The sequence below is a fragment of the Tetrao urogallus genome, assembly GCF_951394365.1.
Source record: "Tetrao urogallus genome assembly, chromosome: Z".
In the NCBI taxonomy this organism is placed as follows: domain Eukaryota; kingdom Metazoa; phylum Chordata; class Aves; order Galliformes; family Phasianidae; genus Tetrao; species Tetrao urogallus.
In genome coordinates, this window is record NC_136816.1 from 36,918,614 (window position 1) to 36,937,062 (window position 18,449).

Below are 18,449 nucleotides of genomic sequence, written 5' to 3' on the forward strand. Positions count from 1 at the left end.
ACAAGCATGAATCCTTCACAATTATCCACCCCAGCTGCTCAGTGCCCGTCCAGGCTGCTTTCATTTACAACAGTGTCAACAAAAGGCTGAAACCCAATAACTAGGCGGGTCAATACTACCACTGTAAACCCTCCAGAGAAGGAAATGCTGTTCTCTTGCTTTACTGCTTCAGCAAACATGCAGAATAATTCAGTTAGATAGACAAGTGCTTGCCTAATCACTTGTTTGAATTATTCAAGGCTTTCCCCGTTAACTACTAAATGATGGTTCTTCAAATATTTCCCAGAAACTACCAGATGTCCAACAGGAGAAAAGGAAACATTAGGCAAATTCGGACATAACAGAGGAAAATGGAAACCTATCGAAAAGTGTAATGTTCAGAGGGTTAACGCCTTCCTACTCATTTTTTCGGTTGTTACTATACAGAAAGCAAAGAAGTTTAAAAAAATAAAAGTATGAGGCACACATTCATCTATTAGTTGCTTGATTTTTATACAGCATAATCAGGGCTGCTGCCTAGAGAACATGTAAGTTGCAGATACAAATAAGCACAGCAGTCAGCAAGGTGGACGCAGGCGTCATGCATTTATTCCCACATCTCTCTTTTTACACTACTCATTTAATCTTTTAACTAATCACCCACTTTAGTATTTTCTTCTCTTCAGCTCTAAGATGAATGCTCATGTGCTTTACTTCAGAGGTTTCACGGGGTTCATGTTTACACTTCCAGAGAGCAGCGTAAACACAATGCATTGTAATACTAGTTTAAGTGTTAAGTACAACATTCCATTTACTTCTCTTCGGGGTAGGAAACAGCCACATTTAGAATTTCCATTTCCTTGGTTTGTAGGATTTAGTCATAACCACACAATTGCTAAAGTACTATTTATAAGCTTTAAGAAAACAGATAAATTAGTTAACAAGTGGTACTTGTGTATATTTTAGAAATTATTCACGAAAAAGCCTGCATATGGACAACTGCTTCATCTAAGACCAGTTTACATATACATCACAGTGTAGAGTTGGACAGATATACATTTTGAACCAGAACACAGTATCAAATACACTTATAAATATTTTATTTTTGACATCTACCATTGCAGTTGTGCATGCTGAATAGCATTCCAAAGAGAATCCCTGACAGTTTTAAGATTTAGCAAAACAATAAAAGAAATTCTGTCTGGATGTCAAATTAAAGCACATAGTCTTGTTTTTGTAATTAAGATCTGTAACATATTTTGTTTGTAAAACAGTTTTAGAGTGACTGCACTGTAACAATCTCTGGAGTTCTCTGTTGCCAACACAGAAACCTCTCTTCAATCAAAACAATTTTCTTCCCATTCCTGTCCAAAATAATTATGAAACACTTGTCTACTAAGCAGATGTGGCTATGTCACTTTGTGATCAGCGGTGATGTTTGAAGGCATTTCAGCCCCACAATGCTTGGTGGGCAGCTTCAGTTACATTTACTAATATAAATCCAGCCATTGCTTTACTATAAATCAAGCTAGCGCTATTTGCAACACTGACATTGCTTATCACTATTTCTAAGAGAAGTACCTTCATTGCTTCAGTCGATTAATTATGTCTAAGAAATGGTTTAGGGTTCATGGGGACCAAAGGCACAACAGGGAGGTACCGGCATATAGAAAACACTTGGTATCAAAAGGATTACATCTTGCACAGACGAACCGGAGAAAAAACTACAGTCTGGCGCTAGATACTCCAAGATCAGGGGTGAGAGATAGTATCACACAGTAACTTCTCCCTTTCCTTATCCAGAGAAGGAAGAGCCCCAAAATGGCATATCCAACCTCTGCCATCGCTGGAGGCAATGCAGTTAGCAGAAAACTTTCATGTGGCACACAAGAGTCCTACAGAAGGCCTGCTAAATACTTAATTGCTTTCAAATACCCGGCGGTGCGACATAAAGCTTCCCAGCTACCTAGGTGGCGACCATACAGTGCTTTTTACAAAGGCACCAAATGGACCCTGGACAGGCTGTCTTTATACTGAAAGCAAGCTGCCTTTCCTGCTCTGACGCCAATTACTGACAGAGCATACTGACAGAGCACTGGAAAGACACTTTACTTCAAGGGAATAGCAGAAAATGGGTTTCTCTCACCCCACAAGGCTTACTGCTAACTGATTTTAAAGGGCTTATTTCTAAATTATTCATTCAACATTATTCAGAATTCCTCTCATATTTTGCAGTATGGAACAACAAAGCTCACTACAAGATAATATCTGCAGGTCGTTGAAATAAACTCCTCGAAGCAGGGAAGAAAAAACATTTGTTTCCTACGGAGTCAAAGTAAATCGTAGGTCGGTATTTTTAAAAGAAGCCCGGAAATAGAGGTGTGACAGACGTAGAGCATAATATAAATTCAGCAAACAAAAAGGAGAGACAAGACACTTGAAAACACAGTTGTAACTACTTCAAGCCAATTAGAAGGATTTGCTAGTATGCCCACGACTGCAAAATCATGTGGTAAAGGTTCATGTTAACTAGCTCTCAGCACTGGCTTTTTAACACAATGCAAGCAATGACGTATATACATGGTCTGTCCACTTGTTATTGAAATACAGTGAGCAAAGGACTCAGAAAAAAGTTGCAACGGCTGCCAAGCCAGCTGTGTGGCCAGAGCCAAGCTCACAGCACACATCCCGCACACAGCCCAGCCTCTGGGGCTGCCCGGCTGGTAGGTACCTCCTGGCTGCATACAGCTGTGCCACACCACTAGCTGGACAACCTCAGCAAAATCATTACTGCTCATTACTTTGGCCTAACAAGGATCATACAGCACAGAAAATGCTTTGTGCCCTCACAAAAACTAGCTATGAAAACTATGCCAGTTTTGCTGCACAGAGAAGCTGCAGCAGACCACTTATCCTGAGAGCAAAAGAAGGAACAAACCGTGTTGATATCCTTCCCTTCTCCTGCCCCTCCGACCCACTCACTCATAAGCACGCATTAGGGAAACTCCCACAGCTGCATTTGCTGCCTCTCGAGAAGCAGAAAAACAGCGGTACAGCTGTGCCTGCTCATATTCGTATGCAAACAAGCAGCGTCCGGCCGGCTGCAGTGCCTCACTTAAAAGCACCTCGGTACTCTTTGATAAGCTTGCAGCTTAGAAAGGAGTGATTCAGAGCAATCTGCCGTCCCCGTAATGCAATTAGCAGATTAGAGCGGCATTTCACTCTCAGTGCTTCATTAAAATCCCGGCTGCATCCAGCATTAGCTGCCGATACGACATACGCAGTGTTCCCCCTACAGTCCTCCCGGAGACTCAATGTTGGACATGTGGGGCGAGAAGCTGCCAGCCCAGCCTGCAGCCTACCGAGCCGGGACGAGGGACACCCACTACTATGCACAGCTGGGAACGAGCTCCGTGCCTCGGAATGGTGCTGCAGGACCAAGTTGCACAGAGGCGAGCGGGCTGCCCGTTGGAGGGTGTACCTCCATGCCGCAGAGCAGCCAGCCCTGTGTCTCTTTCCTTGCTGCCATCCCATGAGAGACAGAAGGGTGAACTCCAGTAAATTGCAGTGTGGACAGAAACAATCACTTCAGTCTTTCACATGGCAGGCCAATGAACCCATGGCCACCCAGACTGGCTTGATGTTTTTCCGCTCATTTCCCTAAGTGCCACGAGCAGAGATGGCAGCAGGGTGGCCCTAGCAGCCTGGGCACAGGTACTGGCCAGCACAGCCCCACCAGCACCCACAGAAGGGCAAACTGAAAAAAAAAAAAGAAAAAAAAAAGAAAAAAAAAAGAAAAAACCAAAAACCACAACAAAAAAACCCGATTAATTCACAGATGTTCATGCATTTCACACACAGGGTGCCCTGTGGTCCGTTGCCAGGGCAACGTGAGACCACCGGTGCGAGCTTTATTGGCTTTATGAAGTACGTCTCGGGGGCTATCGTCCGAGAAACACAGCATGGTAATTGCCAGGCTTTTCAGAAGCCTCGTTTTGTGTTTATCCACATTTAACCCTCTGAGTGTGATTAAGAGCATTGCTATGCATGCCTTGTGCACAGAGGAATGGGAAAGGAGGGATTGATCTCTGTTTCCAGCCTGAAAACCCCAGAAAGCGTGTCCCTGTGCTCACTCCTGACTACACTGCCTTGGGGGCTTCACCTGCAGGCTGCAGAGAGGCTGCCCGGTACCAGCGGTATTCACATGGCAGGGTGTGGGCAGAGCCTGGCATGGGGAGGTGCCAGCATGAGCATGGCACCAATATGATAGGTTACGAGCTTTGGGCACAATGTGTTTTACCATCAACTTTGAAAGGGGTAAAAAAAAAAAAAAAAAAAAAAAAAAAAAGCAGCACTGACTTCCTACACACGTTATAAGGCATCCGGAAACCTCATTTTGGACTCTGCCTCTTATGGCCTCACCAAGATGAAGCCGCCACTGCAGCCACTCTGAAGGAAGGCAGTACATCCTATGCCTCAATGACATGTGGAACTGCAGTGCTGGAGTGAGTTGGAGCTTGCCCACGAAGGATGGGGTCACCATCACAAATGTCACAACTCTTGTGGCACCAGCATCATCGTTGTCAGCAGCAGCACACATCAAGCATTAATCTGGCCGGAATGGAGAGCAAAAAGGCGAGGGCAGCAGAGGGAATCAATAGAAGAAACGGCTTACATTCAGATTCGCAGGAGAAAGAGCACCCAGAGACAATCATTTCCTGGGAAAAGCTAAAGCCTAATGAGAATTTACTCTGCCGCCTTTATTCACACAACCAGCCCTTTTGTGGCAAGGGTTTCCTGAGTGACAGGAACCCAGGGCCCCTTAATAGGATTTCCATATTATTTCCAACACCTGCCTAGAAGTTATTTGTTTACATTGAAGGAGGCAAGATTCTCAAATCAGACATCTGCTTCTAGTTCAGGCATATCTTAGGAAACCATCTAGAAAGAAGCTTTGTTGCTATGGAAACATTTTTATTTTCTTCCCTTAGTTGGCTGAAAAACATTAGCATTTCCAATTTTTTGTTCTTCAAAAGGCCAAATGTCGTTCACGCAAAAACACAGAACTTTTCAAATTGTTACGCAGAATGGGTTAATCGAGCTTCAGATACTTAATTAATTATTCAACTCAATTAGAAGTGTACTGGAGAGAGGCGAGAGGCATGGTGCAACTTTCCTACAAATTCTCCTCAATGGCTGGTTCTCACTGGCCAGCATAACTGATTCTTCCCTCAAAAAAATATCTGAACCTAGGCAATGTGTGATGCACTCAACAATCGTTAACAACTTAGGAATCAGTCAGACCACTCATTTCCTCCAACTTCTAACAAAATCAGCCTAAGAAACTGGAAACATTCTGACTGGGAATGTACTTATTTCCCAGTGCAAGGGAAGAGACAGTAAGAACAATGAAATGCAAACATTAACCAACTACTAGTAGTCAATGACTTTAGCCAAAGGACAGAAAGTTTCAGTGCCTTTCACTCATGTCGCTGATTCTACGAAGTAATCAGTTCTTCTCCTCTCCCTCTAATACATTTGGAGTGCCCAATGGATCCACTGATTTGCATTAAAATAAGAGATGTTTCAAACTACTTCAGCTATAAAGGTCTTAACAACTCACAATAGGAATTGCTAGATACAGAGAAAAAGAACTGATCACATTGCCAACACAGATCTATAAAGCAAAAAAGCAGCCATCTAGTTTGTTTCCACTTAGGTAGTGTTCATCAACTTTTATCAATTTTCTCCCACCACTTTGAGTAATACCTGTTTAACCTGATCTACAGATGCATGCTTTACTCCAGACACATTCTCCCTTTATAAACTGGTGTAAGCCACAAATACCAGCATACAGGGTATGATTTTAATTGCACACTTAAATTATAATGAGAACGTTAAAATATATATATAATAAATAAATACACTCCTTCCTTCTAACTATTACATTGTAAAAGACTTTATGCTGGAGAAGACATTTCCACCCACCTCTCCGCTCCAGCAAACTTCCTCTTCACACTCTACAATATGAAGTCATAATCTTGTATTATCAACATCATTGTCTGTTGCCATGGAAATAATTAGACATGACTGCTCAGGTTAGAAATTACAGCCCGTGTAAGAGTTTGCCCCCTAGGTGAAGAAAGCATCTGGAGAGAGAACATTTGAGTTACCCTAAATCACCAAGTGGCGAAATAAAGTTTAATAGTGAGAAGCACTGTAGGAGTTCATCCAAATGTTGGCACACTGCTGAATAACAGTCACCCTGCTGTAACAGGCACAAGGATGCAGTGAAAGCGGCCAGAGTACATTCATATACAGAAGACATTAAAAAGCCATTGGGTAGAGGAGGAGAAACCATCAGACAAGGCAGAAGCAACTAATTCTTTGATAACAGAGTACATGCTGTTACTTTCATAGGAAGTAAATTAAAATTCCCAAATGACCCCATTAAAAAGGCAAATGATGTGACACTGAATGACAGAAATGTAACTTTAAAAAAAGAGAGATACACCTGACGTTCAGTTTTGTGTTTTAGAAATCCATTAAAAACCACAGACTTGAATGAAGTCTAGCCATGAAAAGGTTATTACAATTAAAAAAAAAAGTAATGCCAAAAACATCAGCTCCGTAAGATAGACCAAGACAACAAACAGGACTCTGCTAATTAATATTTGTTCTGCTTCAGCAGACAGTTACTGGACGAGACTGCAACAAACAAGATGTCTCACCCAATCACATCATTAATCCATTCACGTTCACCACCTGAGGACCAGCTATGCCCCACAGATATTTATTCATCTGTTCTACAAACAAACAATTACAACACATTTTCTGGAATTAGGGCACCTGTTACATTCAGCACAGCTTACATGCCTAGAGGCAGATATCAATTAATACTGAACAAATCAAGTCAACAGAAGTTATTCGTTACATTTTGATAATACTACCCTCAAAACACCCATGAAGATCAAAAAGCACAACTATCGTGGAACAAAGTTTAGTTAAAATGTGTTCAGTTCCAAATTACCACTTCATCCTTATAGAAAGCAAAATATACGCAACGTCTTTTTTCTGTACAGAGAAAGGCACACACAGAAGCTGTGACATGAATACAAAATATGTTTTGATTTTTACAAGCCTATGAAGTGCTTTTCAGCTGAGTGGTATTAAAGAGGCAAAATAAAATGATCGGGAAATAAATTCTGTAACTTTCTTTAGACATGCAACAGATAAGTATGTTTCTTTGGCTCGTTGAATACAAACTGAATGTAACGGCATTTGGCAAGAGACTCACATCACTGGAGGAAATCTCACTTAAATTTCACAATTAAGCTGAAGTCTACTACAGTACCACACATCAGTTTGTGGTGTTCCTCTACCAGGGAAAGAATAAAGTCTGAGCAACTCAGTCACACTTGGAAATATCCAGGCTGCTGATTTTATTTATTTATTTATTTAAACTACTTTCATCTTTATAGAAGCATTACATTCATACAGTTTTTTTTGTTTTTTTTTTTCCTTAAATATCACATAACAGCTGCAAGAGCAAGCAGCTTACTCTTACTTACATACTACATGAACAGAGGTCTAAACACTTAATAGCGGCTAACAGCTCAAGAAGCTAAATTGAGATGGGCTCAGGTTTTAGCAAGCACTGGAGCACCTGCCACAAGAAATGTAAATGGAATGTGAGACTCACACCAGTCCCCTTTCTCTGAATTTGCTGCATGTATAATTATTAGCTTTCCCAAAGATTAAGGCAAAAGTAATCTTACTGCTAAAACCACTTGAATATGCCCTGACAGCCTACTTCTTATTCACTAACATGTTGGACAGAAATTCATCTCAAATCTGCATTTGATTTGTTAATTCAGAAACTAAAATAATCCTTTCATGTAAACCTTTATTTCCAGAGGGATCTCTAACAGGCTGTTTTATTCCTGCCACAAGACTTCAGCTTTTAATTATGGACTCTTATTGCTGCTGAAACAGTAAAATCTGACACAGAAATGAAAAGTTTTCACAATATTTGCATGTTTTACTACAGGTATGGTTTCAGTCCCAAATAACTTACAATTCAAATGAAAACAACAACAACAACACCAAAAAACCCCTAAATCCACAAGTAGATAATGTATTCATGTGTATAAAGATGGATTAATAACAGATATGGAAAAAGCTGCAAGAGCTAAATCCTGTACACAAGATTCAGAAGGCTTTAAGGTTCTTGAATAACTCGGTAAGAGATACTGGGGACAGTGATGGATCCCCATCAGCCAGCATCTAGGGCTGCTTTACTCCAGGTGCCTCATACGGAGCCACAGGAGGAGTCTGCCAGTACCTGTTAACTGTTTGCCAGGTGACACCTTCACACACAAACTGCTTCCTAAGGTACTTCAGAGAGTCACTTCTACAGGAGAGACTTTTTGAAGAACGAGAGAAACTTTTGTCAAATTTGCCCCAGAGAAGGTAGGTGAGGAGCGAGGCCAGGAGGAATGACCTGCCTCATGCATCAGCAGTCCTTACAGGAGGCAGAAAAGCCCCTTATGGGAGCAATTAGAAAGTAAGAGCACACAATATCTTTCACTTATTTATTAGTTTAAAAAAAAAAAAAAAGAAAAAAAAGCCAAATACATTTAGTACCTTACAAATGTGACATATCAATACTTCTCAGAAAAGGCATACAGCTAACTGCTGAGCAGTCTGTTTGTCCTTGTACCTGAACGCATTATATTCCCTCAGAGCCATTAGGCCAGCTCTGCACTCTCAGCACAGCCTCTGTGCTTGCTGCCCTTCCCTCACCTGTCTGCATGGAGAGTAGACCCATGACCTACTTTACTGCATCTATCGTTCTTCCACACTTCAAACTTCGTGAGGGATTCAAGGGAACTAAAACCAACATGAAATCAAATAGCTCCCAAAGCCACCCTCCTCCACAAAGCTTGCTGTGTAGATGATGATCTATTATTTAGGAATAGCTTCTGGACAATCTCATATTATCCAGAAGGTCCCTACGTGGTTTCAGCAGAAAACTGCTCACTCCAGGGAGATGATAGGAATGATGTAAGCCTGGGCTGTATTATCAGGCAGAAAACATCGTGTTTAGAAGACTGATACAAAGTGGAATGGAATTGTGCCTGAAAAGAAACAGCCTTCTGATGCCAGCATGCCTTACTCCCCACTTCCCTCCACAATGTCTTGGCCTCAGTGCTTACCAATGATAGGAACAACTCACTTGCCATAGTTCCAAAGATCTGTAAGACCTTGTACACAAGAGGCATCATCAGCCCAGTCCTTTCCTTCCTGCTCTGCTCATTGAAAGGGATAGATCTCACACACTAAGTACCTCTGTGCAAAGGAAGTCTGAATTTCCCAGCACAGCATATACACTAGGCAGTGCCAAGTAGAGCATCTCAGTGAGTGTAACTGGAGAAAACAAGTTTCCTGATCAGAACTGCCCAACTAATCAAAGGCACTGGAAGCAGTAGCAAGAAACAGGGGGGAATGCTACACCTACACCATGCTCCTCCGTACCAACGGGTAGGGTACCGTCATGTGAAGTGTACACTAAAGCGTAAATTTACACTTTATGAGCTATTCTAAAATCTGCCCTGCTTAATAATCTGTATCAGCAAGAAAACACTTTAAAGTGTCTCTCACAATTAAGCCCAGGCACAACCTTGTATAAATCAAAATTTTGCTACCATATCAAAACGTTACACTGGGGCTGTATAATGTTGCCCATATCCTCATTACATGCTACACTAATTACTACCAGCAGATTCAGAATTTTCTGCACATTAGAGGCTTTTAGAGGAGCTATAAAAAATTTCAGGCACCATTAATTTAAATTTGTATTGAAATTTCCTTTTGACAGATGGCCAAAAATTACTTATTATTTAGAGTACCAGAGCTGCCTGTTTGCACATTAGAAGAGGAAAGGGAAAAATTAAAAGCAAGAAAGAAATTTATGTCACGTTCATTACCTGTTAAATGTTAAGGAGTATTATCCTGTATGAATAAATTATTTCATACAAGCACACAGACTCCAGCTGCTGGCAACTGGCACATTCTGGCTGACAAAAAACATCTCAAGTCACATAGCAGATGATCATAAAAAGCCTCTCTTAACCAGGAGCCACTTAAGGGAGGACAGATCGATAGAACAAGCAACTAACTGCTACTCTGGGCATCACTGAAAACATTTAAGGAAATTAGCAAACTATTTCACCTTGCAGAGCTGGAAGCAAGCCCTGTAATGCTGACACACAAGGCAACTCACAACCTGAACACAGTATGAGACAAACATTTACTTCTTGTTTTGAAATAAATTAGTACAAAGTGGTGACACCCTCTTCTCAGTCTCAGAAGCTGTATGGATAACAGTGTGTTTGAATCATTCTAAGTAACTTCAGAACAACCAAACAAAATTGGCCTTTTCACAGAAACACCACCACAATATTCATACCAGCATAAAAACTCAACATCCCACAGATATTAAAGGAACAGGACTAATACATTTAATATAATCATATATTTAAATAATATACTTAGTTATATTTGATACACTAGTAGTTCTATTCATTCACTCTCCTGAGTGAAAGGTCTGTGATTTCAGGTATCCAGGTAAGCAAATCTACTTTAAGAAATAAAGTGTTTTTTATATTCACAGGTTTAGATATCTGCCTTACCTGTACTTTTTTGTCTACGTACAGGGACAAAAGGAAAAAGAAAATCTACTAAAATTATTTGCTCAGAGAGAACAAGGGATGTTCTGCCAAAATCGTCATTAATCTGTGCCTGCTTTCACTGCACAAAGCAATAATTCCAGTTTCTAGCTCTCATGACAAAGAAGACGAAGTGAAATCCGACATGTTGTTTTCCCATGTTTGCAGATAGACAGCTTCAATGCCTTCGCTGCTCACAGTAAAAACTGACAGTTCCTGTCAGCTCCCAGTTCTTATGCAGAACCATGTGGCTAACAGTAAAATTGACAACAATCGGCTCCATTTCATTCTGTGGGGACGCAGCAAAGTTGCCAGTGGCAGAATTAGATATGTGGGGATGTGCGCAGGGCACGTGCCCACACACAGGTGCTGTAAAAACAAGGGTATGTCTCCATGCACAGCAACCCCCAGGGGACAGGACTCTGGCAGGCAAATCCTAGCACTGTGCTTCTCCTGATTCTGTCCTCAGCTCATGATTAATACAGAATCACTCAATATCCTCAGTTGGAAAGGTCCTACAAGGATCACTAAGTCCTACTCCTGGCACTCCACAGGACCTCCCAAAAATCAAACCATAGTTCTGGGAGCACTGTGCAAACACTCCTTGAACTCTGGCAGCTTGAGGCCATGCCCACTGCACTGAGCAGGCTGTTCCATGCACACTGCCCTCTGGTGCAGAACCCAACCCTAACCCCCAGCTGCCCTCCCCTCACACAGCTCCATGCCGTTCCCTCGGCCCTGCCGCTGTCACACAGAGCAGAGCTCAGCGCTGCCCCTCCGCTCCCTGCGAGGAGCTGCAGCCGCCATCAGGCCTGCCCTCAGCCTGCCCTGCTATGGGCTGAACGCACCCAGGGACCTCAGCTGTTCCTCACGCACCTTTTCTCCAGACCCTGCATTATCTCTGTAGCACTCCTTTAATGCTCTGTAATGGTTCTATGTTCCTCTTACATCGTGAAGCCCGGTGCTGCACCCAGTGCTGTAGGTGAGGCCGCCCAGCACAGAGCAGAGCAGACAGCCCCTCCCCTCGCCCGCTGGCAGTGCAGGGCCTGCTGCACCCCAGGTACGGTTGGCCCTTTGGGCTGCCAAGGCACACCGCTGGCTCATGTTCCTCTTGCTGTCAACCACAGTCCCCAAGCCCCTTTCTGCAGGGATGCTTTCCAGTCTGTCATCCCGCACTCTCTACAAATATCCAAGGCTGCACCATTCCAAGTGCAAAATTCAGCACCTGCTCTTGTCAAACTTCATGGGATTAGCAACTGCCCAGTTCCCTAATTTGTCAGCATCCCCCCAAGGAGCCCTTTCTACTCTCAAGGGAGTCAACAGCTACTCCTATTTTAACATCGGCTACAAATTGGCTCAGTGTGCATCCAAATCACTTACAAAACATTGAAGAGAACTGTCTCTGTAACGGAGCCCTAAGGGACATCCTGCTGACCATTCCTGGTAGTCTCATCAAAATACACCTAAGACCTGTGCTGTGAACACTTCTTCTGCTGTTTGGACAATCCTAAGAATAAATCACATATTTCTAAGAAAAACACCGCTGAAAACTTGATGAATCAGTTGCAAGTGCTCACTAAGGTGGGTGTACATCTTGCCCTTTGTAATACAAGCACCTCTTCCATTTCGTACTCACAACCATCTAAAAATGCTTAATCTTACGCTCCTTAAGATTGTGAAAGCTGCTCAAGCTCTAAGCTGTAACTGCATCCAGCTTCCCAGGTCTGTGCAGGTAAGTGTGCAACTGGCAACAACTGCTTCTGCTGTAAGCTAGTAAATGGCCAGGAGCAGACAGGAGACTAGATGGATCCAGGAGAGGGCAGAGCCCTGATATACCTCCCCACTCATGGCATTAAAACTCCAGGAGCCCCTCTGAGACTCTGATGACAATGAAGCATGGACAGGAATCCAGGCACATATGTTGAATCACTGCAGTACACACTGCTGAATGCTCAAAATTACATGAGCTGCAAGATATGTGTTACATCTGCTTATAAACACTACCATTCACAGGATAGTACATGTATGTGTGCTGCAGAGTCATTCACAACCTGAAAACTGACTTTTGGAAGGGGAAAATAGGAATCTTATCCGCCTGCAGAACAGGAAATGGTAGGTTCTTTCTCTCCAGTCAGCAAACTGCTGCTGAAACAACAGCAATATGAGACCCCCACATTTTCTTTACAAGTGACTCAGCCTTTCTATCCATAACTGTCTTGAGATGGCATCACGTAGATCTATCAGAATTTTGGTTTTACAGCTGCCAGGGACTTAAAACTTCTGACTGTTTCCATTTCATAAGCTTATACAGAGACTCATGGTTGCCCTCTTTACCATATCCGGAAACAGCCTTAATGCTGAGGAGCCAGTCAAAGAAGCAGGAGTGCTGTTGCCAGCCTCACTGCATACATGACCTGCAATTCTAGCCCTACCATCTAATGGGTGATAGACAGCCTATCCAGGACTCCGTTAATGAGCATGAGAGTCATGGCCCAGTTTCGCCTGGTGACCACCACTATAGGCCATGTGTGCACTGGGCAGCTCTTTTGAACCACTCCTCCCACCTACAAAATGGAGTCCTACCTTGATGGAGTCTCTGTCTGCATGTGGAGAAGCCATCATGTGCATGGAGGACAGAAGACAGCAGCAGGAGATGAGGAGGAGAAGAGGAAAAAGAAAAATACCAGTTAGTTTACATAAAATTATACATTTATCATACTCGGAAAAAAAGAATTCTAATATCTGTTAAATAATAAATTGCACAGATGTTAGCTTTTTGCAGTTAATTATTAATATTTCACAGCCAAATTTATGAAACTGGAACTCCACCATTTGAACACACCTTCTAGCTACCAGTAGGCAATAAGTACTAAAGCAATTAGCAAGTAATTCTTGCAAATGTTTTTAATTGTTTTTTTTTCCTAGAATAGAAGCAGGAGAATTAGAAGAAAAAGAAGAAAACAGAAATGAATGAAGCCGTCCACTCATCTGGCAGCACTCACCTCTTTGGTGATCATTATCATGGTGCTTTTTTTCATCCTTGACTGGGAGGTGTGACTGCCCTCCCAGCGCACTAGACAGTGCCAGAAGGCCAGCACTGCTGCCAATGGGCGGGATGGCTGGAGGCTGCAAGCCCGAAGGGTGCGGAGTCAGAGGTACAGGGAGACCATGTCCATGTGACAAATGCTGGGCCTGGAGTTGTTGCTGCTGTGAAAAATGAAAAACAGATATTGAATTTGTTCAGGGAGCATAGGGCTGTTTGCCTGATCCCGTACATCAAACACAACCAGTCAGATCAGCCAATACAAATGACTGACTCAGGTATCAACACTCAACAACACCCTGGCATTTTATAAGTGTCTGTATGTTTGGATGCAACACAGTCTGTAAACTTCGGGCTGAAATAACAAAAATGAAAAAAAAAAAAAAAGGAATTTTCCAGTTTTAGTAAAAATGGTGTTTTATTCCTTTGACAGAGCTATTATATTTTATTCTTGCTAGCAGAAACACACCATCTACACGTCTAATCAAAGCATATGTAACTATAACAGCAGTTATATAATGCAAAAAAAAAAAAAGCTGAAAATTGAGAAAATTAGCGTTAAACAGTTCTCCCAGCGCTACTGCACAGCATGCAGTGAGAGTTAATTTGAAAGAGAAAACCTGAATTAACAATCCAGAAAAGGAAACTGGTTGCAGCCACCGTTTTAAGCCCTTTAAGTGTCCTCAGCGGTACTTGAGCAAATTACTAAAGAAAATCTAATGTAGCAAGGCTTGGGTCCTCCTGTAGGCTTGTTCAATAATGCTGAAATAATTGGGCACTCTGTGCACGTTTAGTGATGCTCGAATGGAAAGCTAGAGGCCTGCCCTTGTACTGTTCTCTAGCTGCTGACTCTGTGTTGTGACAGGTTTATTTGAGTGGGACTGTGATGCATGCACCAGTAACTGCGCTGACAAGAGTTTAAAGTCATTTTTACCAGTACACTGGCAACACATAGAGAAAGCCCTTGAGAGGGGCGAATTGGGAGTGCTTGACCTCAACCAGGGCTGCAGCAAGCTCTGTGCTAAACTAACCACTGTGGGCAGATAGTTTGTTGCTACTGAATGGGAAGGCCAGAAAAAGTTAGCTTAAATGCCTCTCAAGAAAGATGTCTAGGTTCAAGGTTTACCCACCGATTGTTCAACTAATTCCAGCTCATTCAGTAACTAGATTAGCTCTGAAATTTTCTCTTAGCTTTCAAGCAGTCACTTCTTATAGCTCATAGTAAATCAAATCAGAAACCCTCTAAGATCGTTCTCTTCCCTGCATGTCTTCAAAAAGGACTTAGGAAGAGGAAGAAATAAAAACATTCCATCTGCAATTTCTTACTACAAGGCTAAGCTCATACTTCTGTTTTTCATCTGAATATGAATTCATTTCCCACCTCACATTCTACTCTCTAATCAATCAAGAGATAATGTGCAGCCCATCTGATTGTTCCCTCCCCTCTTTAGCATGAATCTTTACATATGGGTGAGCTGAAAGTGAAAGAAAGCGAGTCACACGCAACATGTCACCTAACTCATGCAGTATACTGCACAGGTACATCCCTCAACACCTTCTTGTGAAGGTATGGATCCTTGTTTTACTTTTATAAATACAGCCCAGGCTCTGGAATCTGAAAGGCGATGGCAAATACATGACACCTGATTTAGAGCAGTGCCAGGAACAGAAGATGAACGACCCAAAAACAAGTGTGGAAAAAAAACCACAGAGAAACACAAAAAGTAAGGAAGAAAAAAAAAAAAAAAAAAAAAAAAAGAACAAGAAAGCCAGAAAGATTCTTCCAGGAGAAAAAAAGGATCAGACCTCTCACTGCCTGCAATCCTACGTCATTCAAGTAAGTATCCATTCTCATAGATGTATCAAACACATTTTGTTTCTTCGGTGCTCTGATGCAAGGATGCTTCATTGCTCAGAATTTAAAATCAACTATAACAAAACGAAACGAGCAAACTGTGTTGTTTAGCTTCAGGGTTTGACTGGGGCTTCCTTACAGCAAGGGAACAAGCTGGCAAATTGGATTTGTGGTGGACTGGAGGGATGTCAGAGAAAGAAAGAAAAAAAAGAAGATAAGCAGAGAAACAAAAGGAGTGGACAAAATAACCTGTGATACAGAATATCAGCTTTCATTTTAAATGCAGAATTCCCCAGTCCTTTTAAAAACATACTATAAACCAGTGCAAGAAGATGTCTGTCTTAATCTGCCAGGGGCTTGAAGCAATGAAAAGAGCCTAAGAATATCAGCAGTGATAGAGCTTCTGGCCTTGTTAACCATTTCAAAGTTGATCAAAAAATGCAAGGAAAATTGCACTCACTGCACATTTCTGTACAATCTACAGAGAACCAACTCAATTTGCATTATATGACCTCCTCCACGGATATAGGATGATTTCCAAAGAGCTTGAAGTAAACTTGAAGTAAAATGCAAATGTAATCTTTTGCTGTTCTTTGTTGGGAGTTTCTCTACATAACTCAGCAACAATGTAGAAGAGATTCTGCATCTTCAATGTGCCAAACATTCTTAACATCTCCCAGACATTATAAGTGCACTGAGAGTAGTATGTGTAACTGCACATCAGTGCAGTGGCTTGACAGTGCCCAGAACTGCACAGTTGACCAGGAACTGATGATTCCTCCACAGCTTGACTTGCAGAGATCTTTGAAACTAACTGAAGAAAGTGGGGAGGAAAGAAGAAAGCAAGCAAATAAAAACAACTAAAAAACAATGTTGCACTGACAAAGGAAGACTCTAGTTTAAAAAAAAAAAAAAAAAAAAAAAAGAAGCGAAAATGCTAGGTGTCTTTTGCTCTCAGAATACAATGCGAGGACACAGTTGGCAGTAAACATGTCAAATAAAAAAAAGGAAAACAAAACCACCATAAATGATCATCTAATTAAGCCCTGTTTTCCAATAAGCATACTCAGGAAGGCAGAGACAGAAAATGACAGAACCTTCTCAGCTGCCATTTCCAGACCTTTGACATCTATTACTATGTTCAAAAGCCCACAGCATTCACAGTTTAGTTTTGCTTTTTCACTCCCCACCAGTGTCACCAGTGAACATTAACTTCCAGGATGGCCTGTCTATAGCTGCCTGGTTACAGAGAAAGCTAGAGAAACACAGGCAATTCCTTATCCACTGGGCATCACATTAGCACCACAACACAATAAGAAAAAGACATGGGCTGCTCTCTATCCATCAAAAAGCCAAAGATACAGAGGAGTAAAACAAGTGACAGATATGCTCCCCACACAGAAACATTCCAACAGAGATAGTTGTTTACATTCATTTCTCCAATACAATGAATTTAGATCACTGCAACACAGAATAATAGAATAACAGAATGGCCTGTGTTGAAAAGGGCCTCAAAGATCATGTACTTTCAAACCCCCTGCTATGTGCATGGTCGCCAACCAGCAGACCAGGCTGCCCAGAGCCACGTCCACAGCCTTGCCTTGAATGCCTCCAGGGATGGGGCATCCACAGCCTCCTTGGGCAACCTGTTCCAGTGCGTCACCACCCTCTGTGTGAAAAACTTCCTCCTAATATCTAACCTAAACCTCCCCTGTCTCAATTTAAGACCATTCCCCCTTTTTCTATCACTATCCGCCCTCGTAAACAGCCACTCCCCCTCCTGTTTACATGTTCCTTTCAAGTACTGGAAGGCCGCAATGAGGTCTCCCTGCAGCCTTCTCTTCTCCAAGCTAAACAAGCCCAGTTCCCTCAACCTTTCCTCATAGAGGAGTTTCATAAAAATTTAAAATTTAAAAACCTGCAAGGAAAGCCTGAAAATGAGCCAATTGAGCAATCACGTAATTTTTTGATGTTGCTGTAATGCTTTCACTTCCCACTTCTCCATCTCCTCTTTAATTTGCTATTCTTAGTCATGTCATTTGTGAACCCTTACAATGCTGTTAGCTTTCCACAGTCCTAGCATATCTGAATGCACTATGCATGAAATCAAGTATGCATTTTCATAATGGGTGAAAATTTGCAAAGGCAGTACACCAGGCTATATTTTGCTGTAAGTTTTCGAGAACTATTTAAAGAAAACAGCTACTACAAACACCCCAAATTCCTTCAGTTACCAAGAAATACACAATGCTGTTAGGTTTCAAAGTTTTTAAGAACTATTCGAAGAATAAAAATATAAGAGCAAGGGTAAAACCAGTAGTCAGAAAGAAGTCAAAAAAGAGAACTATTTTTGGTAATAAATTTAAGAAGATAGTTTGTTATTAAAATCCATATTAAAATTTTGAGACTTATTAATATATATCAAATAGAGTATAGTTGTGACTTATCTGTTTTTGTTTTTTAAACTCTGAATATTCTCCTACATCTACATCAGTCTACAGTAAAAAGGAAAAAAAAATAATTCCCAAAGCCATGTCTAAGAAGTGAATAAAAAGGCTTTGCAAAAGATACTTACCTGAGTATCACTGATTTTTACAACTGGAATTATAAATATTGATGCTTTATTTTATTCTTATCCCCATACATCTTAAGAGATCAAATTTAAAGCAAAATATGAAAATAAACGCAATAAGAAATTAGCTTCTAATGCTCTCTTGTTATAGCCAGCATATCAAAAGCTTATTCTCCTGGAAAAGGTTCAAGTTTTTACTGGATACTTTCCAAGAGTCAAGTAATCTACCATCTTCCCCTCACAGACCCTGAAAGCACACAGCCACTATCC

General features: G+C 41.6%; 1 protein-coding gene across 12 annotated transcripts in view; it reads right to left on the bottom strand.

Annotated features, from left to right (window-relative positions):
* LOC306956756 (transducin-like enhancer protein 4) overlaps positions 1–18,449 on the bottom strand; it is a gene marked incomplete at both ends in the record, with an annotated part of 98,396 nt that overhangs the window by 29,340 nt on the left and 50,607 nt on the right. For 7 of the 12 annotated variants that reach the window (XM_079548047.1, XM_079548041.1, XM_079548040.1 and 4 more), the window contains 2 exons: positions 13,293–13,309; positions 13,712–13,913. In XM_079548047.1, the coding sequence (XP_079404173.1) occupies positions 13,293–13,309; positions 13,712–13,913 (219 nt within the window). Of the gene's footprint in view, positions 1–13,292; positions 13,310–13,697; positions 13,917–18,449 lie in introns of all 12 variants that reach the window. The other 5 variants (XM_079548046.1, XM_079548048.1, XM_079548043.1 and 2 more) reach the window with 2 other exon arrangements.